Here is a 25,293-nt window from a genome sequence, read left to right as displayed (position 1 = left end):
TCTTCCTTCTTCATTACCTCTCCGGTAAATTCTAACCATAATGAGCCATGTTCTACAGTAAATAATTTTCCTTTTAATAATCTCTCAATGCTCAGTCATTCTGGCCATACACTAAGTTGCAATACTTGTAAGCTGTTTCCTGTTTGTTGACCAGAACTAAGACACTACCTTACATTTTTAGGAAGTAAAACTAAACAGTATTCCACATTCTAGCCTAATGCTTCACACTAACACAGTAAAACATACACTGCTTCAGTTTTAAACCTTAACTTTGCCTACAATATATCACTTCCCCTTATCTTACATTAACAGGTGATGCTTACTTCATTTCTGTAATACAGCCAAGTGTACAAATCCCCAGGGAAAAGCAAGAGGCAGATGAATGGCATTGGATCATGGAAACAGCAAGGCATCACATTTCTTGAAAAGGATCAACACTTGAGAACATGCTAGTAACTAAAAATATGCTTGCTTAGGTAATGAAAGAATGAACAGAAGATCTCTAAGAACCAAGCAGAATCTCAGTCAATGTCACATTTCAAATTTGAGTTTAAGAATTGTGCCAAAATTTCAGGAACGGTTTAACTATAGCACTCTTTACACTTCCTGTCATCTTTTCTAAATCCCCAGCCATGCTTAGCCCTTATTTCTATATGACAAAGAATGGTTTCCATAGCAAACCAGAATAATTAATTCTGTATGTGCAAATGGACAAAGGGATGAGTGCACAAGCACACACCTCCACACAGTGGCAATGGAAGCAGCTGAACTTGTTTTTGTAACTGGTGATGAAATCCTGTGGTCACAGCTTCCAGGTATTAAGGGCACCACCAAGATTTTAAAGCTGGTGTAAATGTCCACCTCCTACAAACTTTAATCTATTGTTGCATAAATCAGACTGCAAAAAAATACCGTGGATGACCGGAAGTAATGTCATGTCTGTCTTTCTGGAAATAAAAAAAAGGCAGAAACCAAGAATTTTTATCCACTTCTCATGTCACTAAAGGCATTTGATACATGATTGTTCTCCATGGCCATTCAAGAAGAATAATTCTTGAAGGCACTTACAGAAGATGTGAAAAGGCTACAGCTGCCTTTAAACATTAGCTGTGATTCTCCAAACAGCTGATAAATAGATAAATAAATTTATTCATTTATTGATAAATTTAAAGCTTCATAGTTTCTGTAAATGCATTTTGGTAGACACTTAAGATATGTGGTAATCACCACCAGAACCAAACAAAGTATCAGAGATACTTTTTTAAAATAAGCATAACCACAGGATTAGAATTTATCTCTGTGGCAATTAAACAGGGGTCAAGATCCACTCCTCACAGCTGAAAGCCCAAAGTACTTGGTTTACACAATTTGATTTTTCTTCTTCTCCACCACAAGGTCATACAATCCACTAACTCCTTCAACACAGCAATTCTTCAATGCTGACCACAAAGCACATCAAATCCTCCACAGCTCCTCCCACATGAACCCAACAGTGACAGGTCACTGCCTTTCTTCAGAGCTATGAAAAAAGGAGATAATAAAATTTGCCATAAAAACAATGCACTTAAGTCCCACTACAGAAACAGCAGACACAGTGGACACAAATGGCAGTTTTCACCACGTAACTCCTGTAATGCTTCTGTGGGTGAAGTTTTGGGGAACTCTGTGTGCAAAAGTGGAAAAAACCAGTCTTGCTTCTCTCCATGGTTCTGGTCCCATATAAGCTACAAGAACTCATCCAGGTGAACTCTCCTTCAAAAAGTGGAGTGGCACTTTGTCCTTCCATCCTCTCCCCTTTCCTGGAGGGCACAGTCCCATTTTTTAACACAAGCCCTTATTTTCCCTTAGGAAATCTCTTACATCCCAAGCATCACTGCTCTGGCAGCCTCCAGAGGTGCTTTAAGAAGGGGAGAGTCAAAAACAGAGCATGCCTTCAACCCTCCTCATCCTGCTACCAAGAAAAGAGGTCACAGAGGAAGCAACTCAACTCTGGGCTGTTTGCCTCTACCAAACACAAAACTGGAAGACCTAAGAATAAATAAAAACAGTGTAATAGTTAAATTGTTGAGCATGTTTAGATATTCAAGCTTACGTGAAAAGTAATAAAAGAAAAAACATTAAAGGAGATGGAAATGAGCCTATGAAAGATCCAAGATACTAAACATATAAAGCAGGAAAGGAATAAAGTCCATATGGACATGACTGGCTTCTGGTTGGAACTCAGAAGCTGAATGAAAGCTCTCAAAAAATGACAGAACGAAGCTCAGGGGCCAAGAAAAGAAAATTATTAACCACTGAGATTTTATTTAACTTAAATCATGAACTCACTGTTCTGCAGAGTGCCTAGCACAGCTTTTTATGACTATTTAAATAAAATAAAGGTTAAATGAGAAACTCCCTTTGCTGGGTTTTTTTAACAACCAAACCAATTTTCTGGTAACACATTTGCCTGTGAAGAGCTAAGTAGCCATTTACTCTTCTACCTTCACCATGTGTGTGCATGGGATGGGTGTATTTGGGGCTTTTGTTTGGTCAGTTTTAGTGATGTTCTTGGAGTATTTTGGGGTGGTGGGTTTGGGGATTTTTGAAGAGCTAAATTTCATGACCATATAGCTAACACAAGGGAGCTGAAGAACCAATTTCAATGGATGCAACTCACCATGGGGAACACACAATCAACTTCCTCAAAATTTTCTGGACTCAAGCATTAAACGAAGTTAAATGGTTAACTAAAACCACACAAGCAATCAAACAAATATCTAAGTTCACAATTAAATGGTGACAGCTTTTTCTTTGAAACAGCTTATGGACTGTTTAAACTATGAATCCATTTCCTTTTCACATAGCAACAATTTCTTTGTCTGAAGCACAGGCAACACCTCCTCAGAAGCAATGGGACAACAGCTGCAGGCAGAAAAACTCCTGAGTAAAGAAGACAAGCAAAGCTTACAAAGAACACCAGTTTAACTTCTCATGTTTCAAATGTGATGGCTTGTCTCCATCCCCAGTTTAAAAGCAGGTTAATATAAGGTAGTGCCACATATTTCTTAGGTGTAAAAAACTGAATTGAAATATATGTTTTTATTTACATGGGAAATTTATAATGGAAACACTCGTCCCAAACTGAGATTTGCAAGGCAGAAAGAGGATGCCACAATGACCAGAGCTAAAGAGCTGAAAAAACCTTCATCAACATAAAATGAGGATTTTTTTAAAACAATAATTTAAAGAATTAAATAAGGCAATGTTAGTCCTAAATATCCCAAACCCATTTTAAAAGAGTAACTATACAAGTTTTGAGCTCAGCTGCAAAGCAAATCTCAAAATGTAGTGGCTTAAGGGAAAAAAAAAGAGGTTAAGACTTCTCTGCTCTTTTTACTGCTTGATCTGAGAGAAACTGCAGGGAAGTTCAGGCTAGAAATATGAAGCTGTCTCTCTCCTTCCTGCTGGAAGCTTCACCATTTATTCTCCCTCAGCTGAAGAATGCACCAAATATTGCATCTTCCATGCAGGCAAAGCACAGTTTAACAGTTATTTATTGTGACTACGTAAAACTCACTGACCATTTCAGTTTGTCATGTTGTTATTATCTACTGGTGTTATACTAACTTTTCAGTCAGACCCTGAGAGGAAGTACAGCAGATGACACTTACGTGTCGTGGAAAAATGGAAAATAATTTTGTCCATAAACAGTAATGCTAAAACAACCCCCTCTCAAACTATTTTCTTTTCTAAGATTCCCCTCAGCCAGTCTGCTGTGAAAACCAGCAATTATTGGCTACTTTTAATAGTCTGATTTTTTTGTTATTCAGCTGCAAATACTTCAGCACTGTGCTATGGATTTAAAACCCCCAAACCTTTCCAAAAGGGTATATTTACCTAAGTAGCCAATACTATTTTAAATTACCTTACTGAACTGAGGGGTTGAAGTCTTTATGGTCATAATTACTTTTCTCCAAAAGGATGCTGATTGCCCAAGACACAGTACACTCCAAATGACAGTGATCCAGGGTTTTCTTTGTCTGGGTGCCTATTCATGGCTCAGTAACTGTGCCTCGCCCACACTGATTAATCTGAAGAGGCAGAGCCTTCAAGCACAGGCTCTCTAATAAGTGGAGAACCTTAAAACCCACTTGGAGGACTGTTCACCTTTTCCTTCATCCCTTGCCAGGATTTGTTAAGTCTCAGGTAAATCAGGTAAGATTTGGCCTTCCAACCAAGCCCTTCTTTAGCTCCTATTGCTCTAGAGATGCCCATGCTCCTTGCACACAGGCAGGCACAGCCATATTCCCCACCCACACGATTACCATGGATTATTACTGCTCTTGTGCCTCACTGCTGAATCCTATATATATATATATACACATATATATATATACTTATATATATGTATATATATATTCTTAATGCAGCAGAGTAACCCCCTCAGCTGACTAACGTTCAGCATTATCTCATGGAAAAAGCTGCACTACAAGTCTTATATTTATCATAAACAAAACTTGGTAGTGTGCAATGAGATTTCATAGAAGGGACTAATGCTTGTGCAGATTTGCTCAAGACTTGTTGGATCAACCATTAATCTGTTACTGGACACAAAGGCACATCTCTAATGCAAAGTGCAGCCACACTGAAACCAAGCATTAGATCTTTTCAGCTGCAGACAGAAACTGAATGGATTAACATAGGTTCAGATGGTAGTCTGGTTCAGATGGTAGTCTATGTGCACACCATGCCCTTCCTCCTCTCCCCTCTACAGAGAACTACTGTAACAGCATGTTACAAATCCTGCACTGCAAATTGTGTGCAGAATTCAGAGAGCCTGAGACCAAAGGCAAGGAAGAAAAGACTATGATCTTTCTGCCACTACATGTGACTATATCAGGTCATTTTGTGAACTCCCCGCCTCTTAGTTTCATCCTTTATATTGTATATTTTCTAATAAAAATTGGATTAAATAGTTGAATTGAAGCAAAGCCTATTTTTAATTAAAGATTATACCAAATCCACAGTCTTTAAACAGTTTGCCCATCATACATACACCGTGCAATCACGACTGCATTCAGAAAGCACAATATTTTACTGCCATCTCCACATTCAGAATCTACAAACTAAGAAACAAAGGAAAATACACAGAGATCTTTTCAATGGAAACTTGAGCTACTGATAAATAACTTTGCTTTCATGCTGCATTCTGATGGATGAAAATTGCTGTATACATTATTTCCACATTTAAACAGCAGTGCTGCTGGCTAAGTATCCTTTTCAATTTTCTGCTTTTGCAAAGAATTCCATTAGAATCATTCTGTTTATAAACCATTCAGGATTCTTTCATCACCACATTACAGTGACTCTTCCAGCCTCACCATCACTGATCAAGTGTATTCAGTATCTTGTAAACGATCCCAGCTCACCTTTAGCCTAAGCTGAGATCTGTTTTCCCATCTATCTCAAGTGTCTAACACATGCAGTATTTGCACACAGCCTGCTCCCTTTGGGTTGCTACAGCAAATGCTTTTTAGATCTGCCAGCAATACACTGATGCAAGTAATCCCCTCCTCCCTATCCTTCTTTAGGCTGGGTAATAAAAAACTTTGTTCTCTTCCCTCTCACCAGATTTATCTTGCCTGCCAGTATTTCTGCTCCTGCATCACACAGCTGCAGAACCAAGTTTAATACATGTCAAACAGAAGATTAGCAATTACTTTAAAATGCCATATTTTGTGTTTTGACCTCATTGACAGCCTCTTAAATGACAGCATGGAAACTGATCAAAATCTGAATTTAATTTTACTAAGATTTTCTGCACTCAGAGTACCAGGGCTGTCTGCTGGCTCATGCTGACTCATTAGTTAACCTCTGTTTCTAACAGCAATTTATTAAAATTGGCTCAATGGATTATAAACAGAATCACTATTTAATCTTAAAACAAGTATTTTTTAATATAAAAAAGTTTTAATAGATCCTTCTGAAACTTAAAGCACTTACAAAATAACTACTGTTTTCAAGAGTTCACTGAAAAAAAAATGTAGCAACTGACATTGCAAGGCTAAAGAAACTATTGCAACAGAGAAAACAGGTCCAGCTCAACTTCCTCTCCAGTTTATTTGTGTAAAATGTTCTCTCAGCTGTACTTCCTCACTGGCAGAGGAGGGAGAACATCACTTTAGATCCAAACAGTCACAACTGACTGTTGCATAGAGAGAAGGAATGAAAAAACTCTAAGTCTTAAAATTTGCTTTACAATTGCACTTCATGGCAGACTTTAAGTAAGGAACTTCCAATTTACTTGACTTATCTTAAGGCTTGGGGAGGGAAAACTTAATTACAGAGCCTCTGAGGGTTCTGTTTTTATAAACATGTACATTCAGAAGTGTTTTCTATGGAAAACCTATCATAAAATTACAGAAAGCTTTAAGTAAAAATAACTATTTGAAACCTTCAGGTTATCCCTTAATATTAATTACTCACTAGAAAAAAGGGATGATTTACTAGAATCATCTCCCCAGCCCATTTCTTTCTCAGATTCTGGACAGTCTTTCAAGTGGCAAGAGAAACAATTGAGATTAATTGCAATAATCTTAGCACTCTCCAATTTTATGGGTGAATAGGTAACAATAGATTTGTGCTTTCAACTTAAGAAATGGACCAACACATTCAGGTGATAAGCAAGGTCTTACACAGACACAAAAATCTGCCTGCAGGTTTACTCAGGAGCCTTTTTTTTTTTTTTTTGGCTTGTGAAAGCTCTTTGAGGTTTGGAGTGTTAGTCACTGCACGGAAGAGCAAGCAGGAAGAGTAAGGACTGAGGCTCACAGCTTTTAACGTGACAAGAAATCAGTGCTAAGTCCCAAAAGCTCCATTCCATTTGCTGATGCTGGCAGAGCTCCAGCTGGCACAACCTTCTGAAAAGCCATTTCACCTGTCACTGGTAGGAAATGGGAAGAGGCAGGGCTGTCACCAAGCAAGGTCCTGAAAGAAAGGACTTACCTCATTTCCTTTTATTGCCAGAGAAGATCCAAACCTTTCAGACACATATTACCACTAACATCCTTTACTGCTAGTGCTGCTGCATGCTTCAAAAAGACAGAGCACACTCTATACTACTCACATGGAATGACATGAATAAAAAGAAGCTTTGAAGAAAATTCTGTTCTGAATTTTGCAAAAGTATTATTAAATGCTTAACAAAAAAAAGTCTTTGCGTGAATAGCCACAGATCTCAAAATGACTGTTAAAAAGACTTAGGAAGTAACTAATTAGGAATTAATGAATATTTAGCAACGAAAGCAGAAAACATAGGGGAGGTGGTAAGAAATAAACCTATTTACTTCCCCTTCCTGGAAACTTCTAATTAGAAATAGAAGCAGCTTTAACAAATCACCAGTCCTCTGACGTTGCTATAATGTGCAGCTTCCCACAATTAATACCTAACAGAGACTTATTTTTAAAGATCTTTTAAAGAGTTAACTTCCCAGGAGTTTGAATACCCGAGACAGAATTCCACAGCTTGTGTTTTATCATGCTGTCTGCTCTAAGTGAATTAGTGCAGCTATTTACAAATCAAATCATCATTTTTAATCAGGTTTTGAAAACATTGACAGAGAACGGTGATGGAAAATTTTGGGAACCAGTAATCCCAGCTTCCGGTCACACCACTATTTTACAAAAAGGTAACAGTGCCTCCCCAAAAGGCAGTAAATAATGAAGCAAGAGGAAAAGCTATCACAGGCTCTGAAATGTTAGTGCTGGCTTATTCCTTTGATCAATTTATGTAAAGGATCACATGTAATCATCAAAACACATTCCTACAAGTTCCAGCACACCCTGCTCATTTGTCTGTGGGAAGTAACAGTGCTGCAAAGATCTGCAAGATCCAAACACAGCATAATGTTTCCTATCAGCCCATCTCACAGAGCACATTAAATCTCTCCTAAAAGGCAAACAAGGACTATTCAAATATTTGCTGTACGCAGATGCAGGAACCAGGAAGAACTGTATGCATAAGAGCAGAACAAGACTGAGGAAAACAAAGTAAGCCCTTACCTGAACTGAAGGTGATAGCTCTTGGGATTGCTTACTGATAGTCCCTTGGAAAGATCCTAGAGCAACACTTTCAGTCTTGTGCAATACTGGGCCATCACTCCTGGCAGACGTGTCTGTCCTATGTGACTGCCACGTCTCTTTTCTGTGATGAGATTCACCAGCCTGCTCATCTCCAAAGGCAGCCCAAGAACAGCTGTCTTTTTGTTCATCTTCAAAAGCATTCCAGTCTGTGGCCTGGTTACAACCTGCTGAACTGAAGTCTGCAAAGTCATCCGAGTCCTGGAAAGCAACACTCTCATCTTGAGCTTTTGGCACTGAATCGAAGTCTCCAAATTCAGCATCATCACCATTTCCTACCTCAGTAGTATGCTGGAAGTCTACCCCAGAAGTTTTACTGGTAGTATCACATTCTAAAGTGTCAGCAGCCTGATTTAGTTCAGCTTGGTCCAAACTTGCTGGCTGCTGACAAACAGTACTCGTGTCCCTGAATTCACCAAATTCCTCGTTAGGTTCGCTAACGTGCACGGACTGTTCAGAAGTTCTTTCTGAATCGAGAGGATTTATTGAGTCTTGAGCAATCCTGAAGGTGGGAGACGCACTGCTGACTGAACCAAAGTCACCAAACACATCATCATGTTTGTCACTGCAAGCTAAAACTTCAGTGCTACTTCCACCATTCTTGAGATCTTCACCACCACCCAGTTTGTCTCCTGCAGGATCACAGCTGAGGCTTTGGATCTTATCAGCCTTGAAGTCTGCTGCTTCTGAAGAATCCTCAGGCCTGCTAAAATCTTTGCCATTCTCTATGTGATGTTGTCTTCTCCTCCCACTGTGCTCTCCATTCTCTGTAGTGCATATTGAACTTCCAGTTGTTTGAGATGTACTAGAAATTGCGAATTCCAGTGCTGAGGGACCCTGTTCACAACTAATTTCTGAAATGCAAATCTCTTCTTCACTATGAGTTACTCTGTTTATTCTGTTGTTCTCCTGAATGCTCACTGAGTCTCTTTCATTAAGAACACTGCATATTGTAGGCCCTGTTCCCTCTAAATGGATTGGGGTTTTGTTTGAGAAGGTAGCAAAATCTGCAACATCTCCACCTGAGCTAGGCATTGAGTTCAAATTTTGCTCGGTACTATGGGTCCTAACAGTTTTCAGTCCCTTTGAGTCACCAATACTGTCTAGATCTTCTGTTCCCTGAGGATTTACAGGGTCTGATGCTGCAAATCCGTTTGTTAGAATCTCTAGACATGGAAGTTTCTCACCATTACAAGCATCTATTTGCTCCTCCTGCCTCTCAACTGTTACACCAGTTCTAACCACACAAGAAGAAAAACCCTCTGATTTTCCAGTGTTGTCTCTTTGTTCCCCCTTTCTGTTTACATCTTCTAAAGCGGTACCTGAAGTTCTAAACTTAGATTTTTCTTTGATAGTACTAGTAGCTGACATATCAGAAAGCTCCTTAGTATGAGTAGGAAGCTCTGCAATGCAGTCTTTATCTTTACCATTTTTAACAGATGTGAAAGTTGCAATGCTAGCTACATTGTCAGAATAATCATGGAGTGGGATGAAATGATTTGTGGGTATAAACTCTTCCTTTGGATGACTGTAGTCCGCTGTATCAAAATCAGCAAAAGCTACACCAGCAGTGCTCACACCAGAAAATCCTCCAAACTCATCTTCATCATCATCATCAGCTCCATTGTCAAGCGGTGGAGGGGATGAGGAGTACATTCGAATAATGTCTGGTTCCATTGTTTGGTTCTGTTTCAACATTAATGTATTTCTGTAGGAGGGAAAAACAGAGCTATGTTAGAACTTGGCTAGCTTTTGTGTTCTTACATATTTCATTTTTACAGTTTCATGCCTCATTTTTTAAGAGCGTATATAGGTCAATATCTGTATTAGACATCAGAAAGAAGCATTCCCCAAACCCATGTGTTTTACAAGTCACAAAGAACCTATTGGGACAGTTCAAGTCTTTTCTAAATTACTACATGATCAAATTGTCAGCAGACAGTGCTGAAATGATAGTCTTGAAGTGACAGTCTGTTGTGCAACACTGGCACAACTAAATTCAGTTTTAATTCACCAGTTCTCTACTTCCCATCACCAGCAGTTCACAAAACTGCTAGTGACCCTGGTCCATGTTCTGCCACACTCCTTTGTGTGCTCAGGTGTTTGACAGGAATTACGCCACTCCATGTGGCTATGCCACAACAGCCATGCACAAAAGGGACCTTCACCACTGTCAAAGACTTCAAAAAGTGTTTCCATAAGCTCTGAAATTGTGAAGGAGTGGAGGAAGGAACTGCTGTTAGAACCACTAGCTATGATCTGCTGCCCTACTCTCTTTCTACCAGACCATGAGTTTCTATTTGGTTGCCCTCTTCTCTGGATTTCCTACCCACAAGCCAACACACTGCTTCCACAGCTGCTGCCACCAGCCTGCTTCTGTCTTAGAAATGCCTCTGCATTCCTCTTATCTGGTAAGAGAAATGCCATCATGATGCCACCAGTAAAGCCAAGAGCCAAACACACTTCATCAAAACTTATTCTCAAAAAGAGAGCTGAGCACAATTATTCATAAAATATTTAACCACAAATCACTAAACCACAGGGGGAAAAGAAAAAAGAAGAAAGTATTCCCATGGCCTAGATAGAAACAGATTAAGGACTTTCTCTGTCTTAACATTGCAAACCATTACAGGAACAAGCCAGGAATGGATGGAAATTTTTCTTTCCTAAAGAATAATCTTGACTTTTTCAATGCTGTGTGCAATTAATGTATGTACAAACTCAGCAAACCATTACAGGAACAAGCCAGGAATGGATGGAAATTTTTCTTTCCTATCTTTCAATGCTGTGTGCAATTAATGAAATAACTACTAGTATGTACAAACTCGCAGTTGTACACACCACTGAACTAGTTCATATCTTCATATAGTTCATACTAGTTAAAACCCTTCAAAGAAGAGCTCACACCAAGCTCTCTCCATTTCAAATGACACTTGACACGAATGAACCGCAATGACACTAAGCCTCACCTACAGAGGAAGAGTGGAAACAACCTGTACATATTGGGAAATATTTGAACCAACCACCAGAATAAGTGTGGACTTGACAACACTAGTTATGCAACACAGATAAAACATGATCCTTATATCCAGTGCCTTTAGCAAACAACTTTGTAAAAGCACCTTAAGAGCAGCACACAAAGGGTAAAAAAGCAACAAATGAAGCTCTGCAGTTCTTCTCAAGTGCAACATACCAAGCACTTGATCTTTGCCAGGAAACTGGCATCCTTGAGCTGACTAACACATTTAAAATTTCTTTCTGAAAGGGTAGTTTGCAGTTACAAAAGTACATCATGCTTATCAGATGAAACCATGAAATAATTTGTAACATAACATGCAAACTGAAGAGAACTGCAAAGGAATTTTGTTTAGAATAAAGCCTAAGTTGTCAACAAGCTCCCACATAGGCTTACTCAGCACCAGCTGCTTAACAAGGTATTTGAGAGAAGAGCTTCACTCACTCTAAACTTCTGAACTTTCCCATTAAAAGAAAAATTTGTCTGCATGGTTCACCAAAACCCATGTGTTTTAAGTGTTTTCAGATTTATAAGCTTGTATAGGTTGGTTTTCACCTGAGTCATTTCAAATATCACATTCAGGTCTGTATTAATAACTACATCACCTTATATTAGTGGATCTCATTTTGGCAAGACATGCCAAGAAAAATTAATTCTTAACCTACAGTAGCCATAGATCCATATACTATCCATCAAAACAACTCTACCCTTTTTTTTTTGTTGACCATTTACTGTATGACTACTTTAACCTCAGCTAAAAATAAATCACAACAGAGTTGAGAACATCCTTGGAGGCAAGGATGATCTAAAATAACCCAAATATGCAGTTTCAGCAAACAAACTGAATAATGTGAGAAGAGTAAGCATCACAATCACAGGGAATTTACCCACAAGACTCCTTTTCTTTCCAGTTAACTTAAAAAAGGGGTGACAAGGAACAAGAATAATAAGGATAAGTACAGGACAAAGATAACTGCATGGGAGCTGAAGCAAACAGCAAAACCCAATTGAACATGTAGGAAGATGTCTGACCATTTAAAATTTTTCTCTCCTGCAACTTCTGACATAGAGCAGAAAAAACTTCCTTCAATTTTTCATTTCAAAGCACTTTTAAAACATCACAGGGATCATTTACAAAGCAGCACAGCACAATGCTCCAGCTAAATTTCAATAGCAGTTGCCAAAACAGGATCTGCAAGGAACATTAACTGTACATTTAAAAATTTGATCACAGGTTTGATAGTCTACTATAGTCTTAACCCACAAGAACCCACTGCATAACCAACTCTATGGACTTCTGTACAGTTATTTTTTAAATGTCAGGTATTTCCAGTTATGCTACTGCTGCATTTTAAAAGCCAAACACTGAGAGCTCCAAAATGTATGAATCTGCATTATAAATGAGTGTAAGGTTACAACTGACACAATTTAATTGTTGTTGACAGAACTCAAGCTGTAACAAAAGAAAAAAAGTCATAACAGTATTCCCCTCCTCTTGACTAATCAGTGATAAATTTTTAAACTGGGCATAATCCCAATTCTCCTCACAATATAAAACAGCATGAGTATTTTATAGTCTTAATGTCGTTTTCTTCAGAAAGAATTTCATTATGGTCCTCTTTCATGACTTCCAAAAGTGTTCTATCTGCCAGCTAGAAACCAAATTAGTTATTGTCCATTGAAACTTGTGGTGAAAACCCACAGGTCTGACAGAACAACTACTTCGTTCCTTATTTCATTTAGTTAATCCCTGCTTTGTCTGGCATTTCAAATACAGCTGGAACCATGGCTTCATCTTTTGTAGTCCTTTTACCCAACTCAGGCATATTCCTGGTCAAGACATTCTGCTACATTATTTTGCAAACCTGGTATTTCAAGTGATGTTTACAATGTGATTTAACCTGAAGTATAATTTGAACAAGTTCTATGACCAATAATATGGATATGATAAATAATATTTATCATCTTATTTTTGAGCCAGTTGGTGATCAAATTTAAAAGTATAAAGCTAATATGCTCTGTTCACTTATAGATTCTTTAAACATGTATTTCTTAAAAGAAATCACCATTTTTTCAGTACATTACATAATAAGAATTGTGATTTGAAGGAAATTATAACAGTCTTTACTTGTGTAACAGAGCATAACTTGCCTAACTTCTGTGATTTGTAATAAGTAACAACCCAGGTTTCTGGCATCAGACCTTACACCCTGAGGTGAGGAATGTGACACAGTTAAAGCGTTCATGTTTAGTGCATTGCTTTAGTCACAAACACAGATTTATGTTGACAAATTCCAGTAACTTCTGCAGATCTCAACAGTTTAAGATTAGACTGAAGACAGATTTCTATCAATTGCTCATGGCATGCGATTGTACCAAGGTTTTCTAGGAACAATAAAGAATTGTATTCTCTCTCAGATACCATTTTCTGTATTTCTTTCTTTTACCTGCTTTCTTGTTGGGTTTTTATTAATTGGAAATGCTAGTTCCTGCTTCCATGTGCTTCTTTATATTCACATTCTAACGTTCACCATCAAGGAATTTCTCAAAACTTTCACTACCACAAACAGGAGACCACTGTGTAAATCATACTATAAATGCAATTCACCAATAAACTCACAATGCATATTGACATTGTACTCTAAAGAAGAAAAATGTTGATTAATTAATTAAGAGTCAAGGTTCAAACGTCTTTCCCAAGTCACATGCATTAAGAATGCAATTCAAGTTAATCTGAAACATCAAAAAAAAAAAAAAAAAAGAAAACAGAAATCAGTAATGTTAGAAAAATTTTGATAGGCAAGGAACTGGAAAGAGAAAATGCATATTTTCTGAGCACTAACTAGGTTTTCAAAACATTTACAACAAAACCAGGCTTTCTGATTATTTGTTTGCAGTAAATAGGGAACAATATGTGCCTTCCTCACACACAGATCACATCCTTATTCACTACCTTTTTGTAGAGTAATAGCAACAGCCTAACAAAGACTAGGCAGCATAGAGAACAATGCAATTACACTACACAAAAGCAGGTATAAATAGTTCCTTCTCTGTGTATCTTCTAAGGCAAAACTTGAAGCAGCATGTTTGGCTCTTATATAAGACCTAAAAAAATCAGGAGGTCGCTAAGAGTATCTCTAAAGAAATACTTGAGGCATGTAAATTCAAAAGAAACCCCTTGTAAAGCAGAATGTTTCCTTTAACTTGAGAGGAAGCAATGAATAACCTCTCAGCTGTGGATTATTCTGAAGAAAAGCTGAGTTAAGCAAACCACCTCCTTAAAGCATACAAGGAAACACAATAATCAGAAATGGCACAATCAAGATCTCCATGACAGAAATTACAACATTACTGAAATACCTCACAGTAAAAGCCTTGCAATGGCAAGGAGATGGATTCAAGTCATTAGCTGCTAGCCTCTGATCTTTCCAAGAACATTTAACTCTTACTGCAAGGGAATTCCTCTAGCAAATGCCAAAAATATCACAGTATGGACCAAATTTAGACTTCTTATTACAGCACAGTGTTGGCTTTCAATAGGAAAAGCTGTCCTCTTCCATTATCTCTTTGCCTTTTCTTTGTCTTATGAACAATGGAAACCAGATTCCCAGTCTTTCTGCACCTGAGAACGTATTTCTAGAATGGTAGTTGTAAATGAGGAGAGCCTGCCTGTTAGAATGCCATTTCTGCAACCCAAATCCACTCTAGAGAGAGAGTGTCTGTCCAGGCTGAAGTCAATATGTTCTTAAATTGGTTTAATAAGCTTACTTTTATTTTTGGAAATAGTTACCAGCAAACAAAATACAGCAAGAAAATGTTTACTTCATAAAGCCTCCAAGAAATCAATGTTTTCGATTTTGAACTTAATGCTGTTACAGCCAGAAGGTCCATTACCCAAAGCAGGACTTCCAGAGCACCTTTTCTTGGACTAGTATGAGTTGAGGAAAACAATGTTCTCCAGTTCCAGTAAGGCAAACTTATCTAAGCCTTATTTCTCACTACCAAACATTTGGAATTAATCAATTCCACCGTACATTACTGTGGTTTCAAACACTAAATTTGCTGGACACTTTCTATTACAAAGTGTTGTATGTATAATGAACATTAAAGTAACAGAACTCGGGACAACTTCACCAAGAATCTGGCACTAATCTCAGGCAGCTCTTTCTCCTGTTCTCCTGAACTCCCCAGGCTGGCATTAAACATCAGGAACCCCTAGACAATCCAGCCTATTCAATACTCAAACCTCTTTGACAGTGCTGCTCTTCCTCTCATCACTGACAATGCAGGAAGACCAAGCTAGATGGCACAAATGTGAAATTTGAACAATCTTGGATATAAGCATTTTCATTTTAAATGTTAAGCTATATAAAGGAGCAAACATGTATTTTCAGTATTTGTGCTGCTTCACTTCTCCCTGTTTCATTTTGGCTTAGCTGTAGAATCAGAGGAGCTGTTGGAAAACATTACTCTAAATGTTCTGTTGGTTCATTAAACTCCTTTTTTAAACCAAGAACAGCATTACTCCCCACACCTAAAAGACCAGGTTATCCTCAAAGTTACTATAAGCAAAAAAATGTTTCAATTCAAAGTCTACTGATGAGCTGTAACAGCTGCCGTTGAAGATGCTGCCTGTACATAAATCTGTAAACAGAAAGTGGGAAAAATGTTGTAAGAACAAGCACATCTTAAATTCATATGGGCAAACACAACTGGCTGGGACAGTCAATCAGGTTACAATCTGGCTCTGTGGAATGCAGTATTTGTGTCTAACACACAGCCACACAATGTGTAAAGACAGATGTCGTCAGTAACCCATAACTCAGATGTTTTCATTCTTATGATTTCTTAAATTCCTTTCAAAACAGTGCTCAACTCAGCAAGAAATCTATTTCTGGATGTTACCCTCAAACATACTAGCTGGGAATGTGTTCTAAATTAGGATAAAAAGATGCTAGATTAGAAAGTATTAGAACTAGATTACCTAGGGTCAAATGTTCTCAGAGGCTTCCTCACAGAGGAGTATGATCTCCATCACATACAAACCCTTCAAACTTCAACAGACTGCAGCACAGGGTGGATCAGAACTGCCCAGGGCTGCACTCTGCTGTGACAGCCTCTCACAGCTGCACAAGGAAAACAACCACGGGTCTTCTTCCCATTACTGCAAGTGTACTTACTGCTTGTTTTTCAGTGAGCAGGCTTACTTATTCACTATTCATCCCACCTACAGACATTACCTCATATTAAAAACACAGTACAGGAGGGACACCTAATACTCCAAAGAATAAAATCTATTTTCCATTGCTTATCAATAGACATATGAACTTGAGGTTTCATGTTTCCTTCACCCTACTTCCAAACATACTAAAGTGAAGAGAGGATTTGCCCTTCCCTGTGGTTCTCCCAACACGGGACACTTTGATTTGAAAAACCCGAATTATTTGCTTTACAGCAGATTTCTTAGATCACCTTGCAAGTGGCACCAATACAGAAATACTCCTTGCAATTGAAAACTTTAATTGCCTAAGCCATTAGCATGAAAGTCTACAGAAAATCAAACTGTCAATTTTCAAAAAAGGCATATTTCAAGGCTTTTTTTCTCTGTGTGTGTGTGTGTGTGTGCAATAGCAGCAGCTTACTCAGTGTGGTTTTTTTTGCACAAAGGAGAAAACCTAACAGACAAAATTTCTAACACCTAGGAATGAGTAGGATCTAAGGAATTTCTCTGACTATCCAGAAAAATTATAAGTATTTTGAATCCCCACGAAAGGGTTAGCATGTCATTGCTCTGAAATGTTCACAAAGAAGCAGTTTAAGTTGTCAAACAGCACAATAGCACAGAGAGGAATGAACATTCTGTCGAGATAGATAATGGTATCTGCAAGAAAATGATGCTGCTGAGTGTAGTGAAAACAACTCGATCGAGCACCAGTTTCTTTACCACTGGATTTCCAACTGATACCACCACAGATCTGCAAGGACAGCTCAATGAATATTTCAAGAGGAAAAGGCAGAGCAGACTGAGGTCCACCTAAGGTGCTCTATTATTTCCACTGTGAAAGACAAGTCTTTTCAAAGGACTGAGAGTCTCAGAATATTACTTTGGGTAATTAAGGTGTTAAAAGGCTTGTGTTAGCTTAGTAAGCTACTGGTGGAGTTTTTAAGTAGGAATGTAGAGATCACATAGAGCCCTCATCATCAGCAATATGTAACACAAATATGATTCACTGCGTGAACTCCAGATTTTATAGTCTATTAAATCCTTTACAAAACAAAAACACAATCTGAGAAAAAACAAGGTACATTAAAAAAACAAATGAGCCTGAGATCCTTCAACTGCTTACTTATAAACAAATTAAGGAAATAAAAACAAGAGGTCATACTTTCACATGACCTTAAAAGGTCATACAATGTGTACTTTATGCAACCATCAATGCAGAATGAAAACACCAGAGCTCCATTACCTTTTCTACGTATTTTTAAGTCTCATTCTCACATTCATGCTCTTTATCCTTACTGACATGACTGTTTAAAATAAACAAAACAAGCCCAGTAGCCACAGGTACTCCAACTCTTCCCCAGGCTCCCACAATTAATGTCACATTCCTCCAGGTCCAGCTCCAACTTCAGGAGGAGAAACTGCTACCTGTGCATTGCATGAGCAAACCTCTGCCTGTGCTGACAATACAACAGACCATTTTTATTTTTAAAGTAGGCTAATTGCCTTTCCAAGTCTAGTTCATATGTCCAGAGAATAAAACAAGGAGGAAATACTTTTAATTTTGTTCAATCTCCAAGGACCAATCCAGCTAAAAAGCAGCATCCATCAAACTCACTCTACCACAGGCTCAACAGCTGAAAAATGAGTTCTAATGAAGCATGTTGGGCTCTAAACCATGCATGGAAACAAAACTTGTAAAACCAATCCAGGGCAGCTCCTGTCAACAATGTTTCTCTACTCACTCCAGTCATTTATGAACAGATGTTTGCTTAAGGAGCATTAAACTGCCGGTTTCCATTTCTGTGCTGAAGATGGAAAGAAGGGCTGTCACCATTAAAAGGCCAATTTACTGACACTTAGAAGGAATCCCAAGGTTTAACCGTTGTTTTTAAGGCATTGTCTTCCCTAAAGAAAAAAATTATATTTTGGTTCATCAAGTAGACACTTTTCATCGCAAACTGAAGTGTCAGGACCTAACAGCATTTGAGCAATTTCGCCCCATTCCAGAATGACATTACCTCTTCTACAAAAAGAAAAATACCATACTTAAATCATCGTAACTCTGTTCTACCTGTCACGTCCAGACGCATTTAGCAACAGACACGCTTTACGCCCCTCGAAAGAGAAAGCTTGTCAGGAACAGCCAAACACACAGGACAGCTCAACTTCTTGCTCCACATCCCCGAGCCCTCTCCCAGCCGCGGCGCCGCTGAACCCCAGCACAACGCGGGCTCCGCCGCAGGACAAAGCCGAGCCCCCCGCTCCGGCTGCGGCGGGACGAGCCCGGCGAGCCGCGGGGCTTCCCCCCTGCCCTGCCCTGCCCCGCCCGGGCCCCGCCGCCCTCCCCCACGGGCCAAGGGGAAGGACGGCGCTGCCCCGGCAGGCCCCGGGCGGGGAGGGGGAGGGAAGGAGGGAGGAAGGGGAGAGGGGCCGCGGCCGGTTATCTGCGGCCTCCCGCGGCAACCGCCATGGAGGGGAGCCCCTGTGGGCGACAGGAACCGCGTCGCTGCGGCCCGGCCCCCTCCGGCCGCCGCCTCCCGCCCGCCACCGCCCACCGCGCTCCCGGCACGCACCGCGCCGCCGCCCCCGCCCGCGTCACGTCCGGCCCGGCCCGCGCTCCGTCGTGGAGAGCGCTGCGATGAAGGGCTGAGGGAGGGAGCCGGGTGCTCGTGTGGGTCCGGCGGGACACAGAATGCTAGAGCGGCTTGGGGTTGGAAGAGAACCTAAATGGCAGCTAATTCCAAGCTCAAGCGAGCGTGTGTTAAAATTGTAAAGAATAACGTTTAGAAGAGTAGCGCTTAAGCAGCGTGCAAAGCCTGGCATTCGTCCTGGGGCCGTGGTTAACTGAGCAGCGGTCACAACGCGGTGCGAATTGCGTTAATAAAGTAGCGAGTGAAGTGTAACATTAGAGCTCTGTTGCGGAGTCACGGCGTGAATTGGGTTGGGAAAGACCTGTGAGGTCAGCGGGCCCGGCCCGTGAGGCGGCGCCGCGGTGTCGGCCCGACCGCGGCACCCAGTGCCACCGCCGGGGACGGCGACTCCGCCACCTCCCCGGGCAGCCCGTTCCGAGCTCAATCACCTTTTCTGTGAAGAAATTCCTCCCAGTGTCCAACCTAAACCTTGGTTTGCTTACAACTGTGGCCTCTTGTCCTGTCACCGGTGGCCTGGGAGGAGAGGCCGACCCCACCTGGCTACAGCCTCATGTAGGAGCGATAAGGTCACCCCAGAGTCTGTGCTCCTCCAGGCTCTAGATACCCACGCACCATGTTTAAACACACAGGGGTTCGTTTATTGGTTTCTTCCTTATCTTGGGATAAGGTACATCCTTCTGCCCAAGCCTGGTTAACCTCCCCCTGGGTCTGAGATCATGGAAACAAGTCCAGCCCTAAGCCTTAACGAGGCAATTCTACCCACGAGTAATTTGTTTTTCTCACACCTGTGTGTCAGACCTTGTTAGCTGCTGTCTGTTCAAATCTCCCTTCTTGTTGATTTGGCTTGAAAGTATATAAAGACCGAACATTAAAGAACATCCTTTCTTAAGAAAATTTTACATGTTACACATTTTGCAACACTGGCACCCTAAAGAAAAACAAAATAGTAAAGCCCTTCTTGTGCAAAAGCCCACAGCTGCAGAACAATCATGTATCTCAGAAGAAAATCCAGGAAGATAAATGGTGTCAGTAATCAGGTTCTAGATTAGAAGGAAATTTGTTAAGTAAAATTTCAGATGCTTTGAAGAAGTGACTCATATCCTAAGCTATAAAGAAAGGCAAAGAATTCCTCCAAATAGTCCCTGCCAGTCTGATGTGGTGAAAATTTCCTTCTCTTTCTTGGTGGCATTCAGAAGTTTCCAGGACCAGAAGCATTAATCAATATGCAGTTGTGAGTCCATAAAATTCACTTAACTTGAATGCAAGATCAGATGAGAGGTAAGCATGTCACACCAAAAAATGAAGTTAATATTCACTTAGGCATAGTGTGAATGATTGACAAGATGTGTGGGATTTCTTCAGTCGTTCCTGCATAAGCTTTGCTGGTTGAAGGAGATTACATTTGCTTGTGAAGGCAGACTGACTCTTTATAATAGCATTAGCCATATCATGTATTAGCTCAGTAAAATGGAATTCACGGGTTACAACAGTAATTTCAATGTTATATTTTTAACATATGAAAGTTTCCTTTACAGAATTGTATGGATTGTAAATACTGTATCTTATTTGGAGATTATTCTAGCACGGTGCTCTATCCATTTTCAAATAAATGGTGAGGTGTTTTTAAAGCAAATACTTTCAAGCCATTTGTTTTCTTAAAGCATGGTGATAAAATTTATAATTTTGATATATCCATTTCAACGTGAAGCCCTTCTGCACCGTGCAATAGAGGTTTTAAGTCGAGCTGGTCAGGTCTAGGTAGGTCCGAGGCTGAGCCTTGGCTTGTTGACTGCAGCAAAGTGGCTTTATCAGTCCCTGCTACCGAGCGCTGAACTGTCAGGAGAGGGCGCAGCCTTCCCAGAATTCTCAGATGGAAAAAGGTACTCTGGTGTGCCAGAATGATTCAGAAAGGTTCTCCCAAAACCCTGTGTGGTCTGGAGGTTCAGACACTCCTCCTGGTTTGGGAATTGAGGACAGTGGAAAGAACCTGCTATGGTCTGCATCCTTGTCCTTCATAAAATTTAGTCATTCATAATTATCAAAAAAATTGAGGATGTAGTATTTACATAGAAGAAATTTAGGGTTTATTTCTCATTTTGAAGACTACAACATGGCTCCTGAATTTTGGTTTAGTAAATATTGGTTTTATATAAGCTGTACCATATATTGTGTAGTCTGATGCAGAAAATCTTCTGAAAGATGTACTGCTGGTAGTGGATAGTGCAGTTATTTTTCTTTTTTTCTTTTTAATTTCAAAATTACATACAGTGTAACATGGCTCATGCCAGTGCAAACTTCCCCACGGAGTGAGGAAGAAATTTGCTATAATCAAAGGCTAGATAAGTCTCCAAAATTCATGCAGTGTGCTTTCCTCTCTGCAGTGTCTGGCAATGCTGCTGATCAAAACCTACCTAGTGTCCTGAGAAATTATCCAAAGGCTAGATAAGTCTCCAAAATTCAGGCAGTGTGCTGCTGATCAAAAACTACCTAGTGTCCTGAGAAATTATCATCCTGCAGTTATTTTTCTTTTTTTCTTTTTAATTTCAAAATTACATACAGTGTAACATGGCTCATGCCAGTGCAAACTTTTTTAGCTTCCCCACGGAGTGAGGAAGAAATTTGCTATAATCAAAGGCTAGATAAGTCTCCAAAATTCAGGCAGTGTGCTGCTGATCAAAAACTACCTAGTGTCCTGAGAAATTATCATCCTTGCTTTTCCTTATTACTTTTTTTTTTTTTTAATTCACAATCAAATCAGACATTTGAAGATTTTTCTATTATCCATAGAATGAATTTTAAATAGTCTTTTAACATACCAAATAGTTTCATTTCATTAATGCCTTATGCTTTCATTTCTGCTATTGGCTCCATCCTCAGCCAAGTGCTCTTCAACATCTTTTTTGGGGTGCAGGACTCAAAGGAATACTAAGATTGCTGATGTCACTGAATTGGGATGGGCCCCTCAAAGCCAGAGAGGCCCTGCAGAGAGACCTTGAGGAATTAGAGAGCTGGGCAGTCCCCAACCATGTGAAGTTAAACAAGGGCAAATGCCAGATTCTGCACCTGGGGTGGTGCAGCCCTGGATGTACAGACTGAGGAATGAGAGGCTGGAGAGCAGTGCCATGGAAAGGGGAACCTGGTCCATGGCAAGTTGAACATGAGCCAGCAGTGCCCTGGCAGCCAGGAGGCCCACCCGTGTACTGGGGGGCATCAGGCACAGCATCCCCAGCCAGGCAAGGGAGGGGATTGTCCTGCTCTGCTCTGCTCTGCTCTGCACTGGGGCAGCCTCATCTCGAGTGCTGGGGGCAGCTTTGGGGGCCATGATATAAAAAAGACATTAAGGTATTAGAGAGTGTCCAAAGGAGGCCACCAGGATGGTGAAGGGTCTGGAGGGGAATCCATATGAGGAGAGGATGAGGTCACTTGTCTGTCCAGCCTGGAGAAGAGGAGACTGAGGGGAGACCTCAGTAGGGTTTTTGACTTCCTCACTGGGGGCAGCAGAGGAGCAGCATGAATCTCTGCTGGTGACCAGTGATAGGAGTTGAGGAAACAGCCTGAAGCTTAACTGGAGGAGGTTTAGGTTGAATATTAGGAAAAGGTTCTTCACCCATAGGATGGTTGGGCACTGGAACAGCTTCCCAGGAAAGTGGTCACAGCACCAAGCCTGGCAGAGTTCATGAAAGATTTGAGCAAGACTCTCAGGCACATTGTGTGATTGTTGGGATGTCGTACGCAGGGCCAGGAGCTGGAACTCAACGATCCTGACGTGTCCCTTCCAACTCAGCATATTCTAGAGTTCTAATATTCTGTGAAATCATTGCAATTCATCTTCACACAGTGTTTTGACTTTTTCTCGTTCTGACATGAAACTGAATTGGCACATTTCTCTGAAATGTTTTCAATTCAGTAAAACTGCATTTATTTTAGACCCTTATAGCTGAAATAACCCTACAACTGCATTAACAAGCAAAAAGGTATTTTCTGACTGAATTCACCAATCAGCCTCAAAAGCTTTATATGAAAGTTATTTGTGGCTGTGGTTTCATGAGGTGGGCATTGTGAAAGCTACTTGAATGAATAATATGTGCTTTCTGCTGGCTTCTAAAAGGACATCAGTCAATAAAAGAAAAATTCTGCAGTCACTGCTGGCTGAGTTAAACAAAGCTGCAGCTGAGCAGAGAATGAACTGTTGCTAAAGCAGCCTGTTGCTGAACCCCACTGTCCTTTGGCATGGGAAGGTGGTAAAACAGATTTATGAGCAGTGGATACTTGTTTCTTTGGGGAGTGGTTGGTGCCTTGAGCTCCACCCTGAATCAGCGCACACTGCCTGGCTCCTCCCCAGGGCTGTGCTGGGCTCTCACCTCTGTTAGAGTTAAGGGAACCAAGAGTGCCTCTCTTGGCCCCAGGACATCACTCAGCCACATCAGAGACCCCTTGTGAAGAGCCCATCCGGGTCTGCAAACTTCCCCACATCTTCTGCATCGCTGCTACTCCCCTTGGCACTGACCTCTGGGCGGAATGACGAGGCACTGGTTTCTCTGGTTTTGGGGATCCAGCAAAGGTGGTTCAGATTTTCCCAGCTCCCCAAGCAAGGGACTGTTTCCATTCTGTTCCAGCTGCAATGGCATAAAATATAAAACATAGTAACATATGTTTCAGATGCAACATGTAAGTATTCTGTTTGATGCAGTGCAAGTTTGCTGGAACTTTTCACAAGTCTCCCTGGATATCTTTGCTGGAGTCCTAGTACAAAAGTGAGAAGGCATTGTTATGTCAGCAGCTCATTCTCTTGTGATTACCAAGCCATTAAAATTTTCAGAATTGTCCTTCAACAGGCCTGAATATATTAACTACAAAGAACCCAGTGTAGTTACAGAGAACAGAAATAACAGTTATTTTAGAAGTCTCTTACATCTGAGTGTAGGTTCTTTGGGGTTTGGCTCAGGCTTATTTGGGCAAGAATACAGTTGTTGACACTCAACAGTGTTTGTTGGGAGGGTTTGGGTTTTTTCTGGGGGGGATTCGTCTGGTGGTGGTTTTTTTTGTTTTTTTTTTTTTGTTTGTTTTGTTTTGTTTTGTTTTTTGGGTTTTTTTGTTTGTTTGTTTTTGATGTGTTTGTGTGTGTTTTGTTTTGGATTGGCTCTTTGGTTTGGTTTGGTTGTATGTTTCTTTTAAAGAGGTTCTTTCTGAGTTTTGACCATGCTGGCAGGTGATTTGGAGCATCTAATGAAGATGAAGGCTCACATTCTTGCCATATGAGGGCTTACCCAGTGGATTAACCAGATCATAAATGTCTAAAGAACCCCATTTTACCTGCTGTGACCTAGACCACATCCTCCAAGTGGCACAAGTTAATGACTTCAGTGTGGCAATGCTACGTGTGCACCTGGCCTCAGCATATTTGCATGCATAACTCATCAGCAAGGTGTGCAAAGTGTATTTTAGTGTATGTACACATTAATGGTGATGAAGCTTGTCAACAGAGTCCATAACAAGCCCAGGTCTGACAATACTTCCTTGTCCTAGAAGATGGTATTGAGTAGCTCAGTTGTCATCAGGAAAGCAAGATTTCTGGTGCCCACAGCAGCAAAGCTTTCCAGTGCAACTTGTTATTTCAGTTTGGCTCTTGTTGGTTTTTGTTTTGGCTTTTTTTTTTTAGTGCATGCTCTAAATGCAGAAAGCCCATAAGAAAAGAAAACAAAACTATTCATTTCATGACAGTCCCTTGCCTTTAAGAGGTATGGCTTGTGACCTTTTTACATTTAAGATCAAAAGTGCTTAAAAGAGGTTAAGACCATTATTCTGTTTTATTGGTTGCACTCATTTATTGGGCAAAGGTGAGCTGATTTCCAAAGTCATCCTCCTCCCTGCTGCATCAGTTCCTTTCTGTGAGGGAGGAGTCAAGAGCCTCCAACACCCTGGAAGATCAGCTGATGGGAAATTCCAAGGTACAAACTACTCACTCGATGTGCGTAATAAAGGTGTGTGTAATAGGCACCATGACAGCAGTCTCTTGCAGACCACCCTGTGCAGGGTAGTAGTATACATTCCTGTGTTCTCCAGTAACATCTTTTTGAAGACATTTTCATTTCTAAGACTTTTTGGAATTTGGGACTGTTTTGTTTGGTTGGGGTTTTTTTGAGGTTTAGAATCACTGAAACTTACCTCTACCACTGTTTGTGGTTTTTTTTTCCCCATATATTTGAGAAGGCTTGCAATATCCTGTTTCAATCACACAAGTTCATTTCACTTCTGTATGTCAACACAGTCACTGAAATTCA

At 40.3% G+C, this 25,293-nt stretch overlaps 1 protein-coding gene across 4 annotated transcripts in view; it reads right to left on the bottom strand.

Annotated features, from left to right (window-relative positions):
* The window catches only part of AFTPH (aftiphilin), a 41,823-nt gene extending 23,253 nt beyond the window's left edge, over nucleotides 1-18,570 (bottom strand). For 2 of the 4 annotated variants that reach the window (XR_005952642.1, XM_041404280.1), the window contains exons 1-2: nucleotides 18,433-18,569; nucleotides 8,044-9,829 (exon numbers count right to left, since the gene is read on the bottom strand). Coding sequence is in view for 3 of the 4 variants with exons in the window: in XM_041404280.1 (XP_041260214.1) it covers nucleotides 8,044-9,819 (1,776 nt within the window). In the remaining variant the exon portion in view is untranslated. Of the gene's footprint in view, nucleotides 1-8,043; nucleotides 9,830-18,432 lie in introns of all 4 variants that reach the window. The other 2 variants (XM_041404277.1, XM_041404278.1) reach the window with 2 other exon arrangements.
* Nucleotides 18,571-25,293: the final 6,723 nt, after the last annotated feature.

Source organism: Onychostruthus taczanowskii, unplaced genomic scaffold, assembly GCF_017590055.1.
Source record: "Onychostruthus taczanowskii isolate IOZ18803 unplaced genomic scaffold, ASM1759005v1 scaffold21, whole genome shotgun sequence".
Classification (NCBI taxonomy): domain Eukaryota; kingdom Metazoa; phylum Chordata; class Aves; order Passeriformes; family Passeridae; genus Onychostruthus; species Onychostruthus taczanowskii.
Note: the sequence above shows the minus strand (reverse complement) of the source record. Positions and strands in the feature narration are given on the sequence as shown.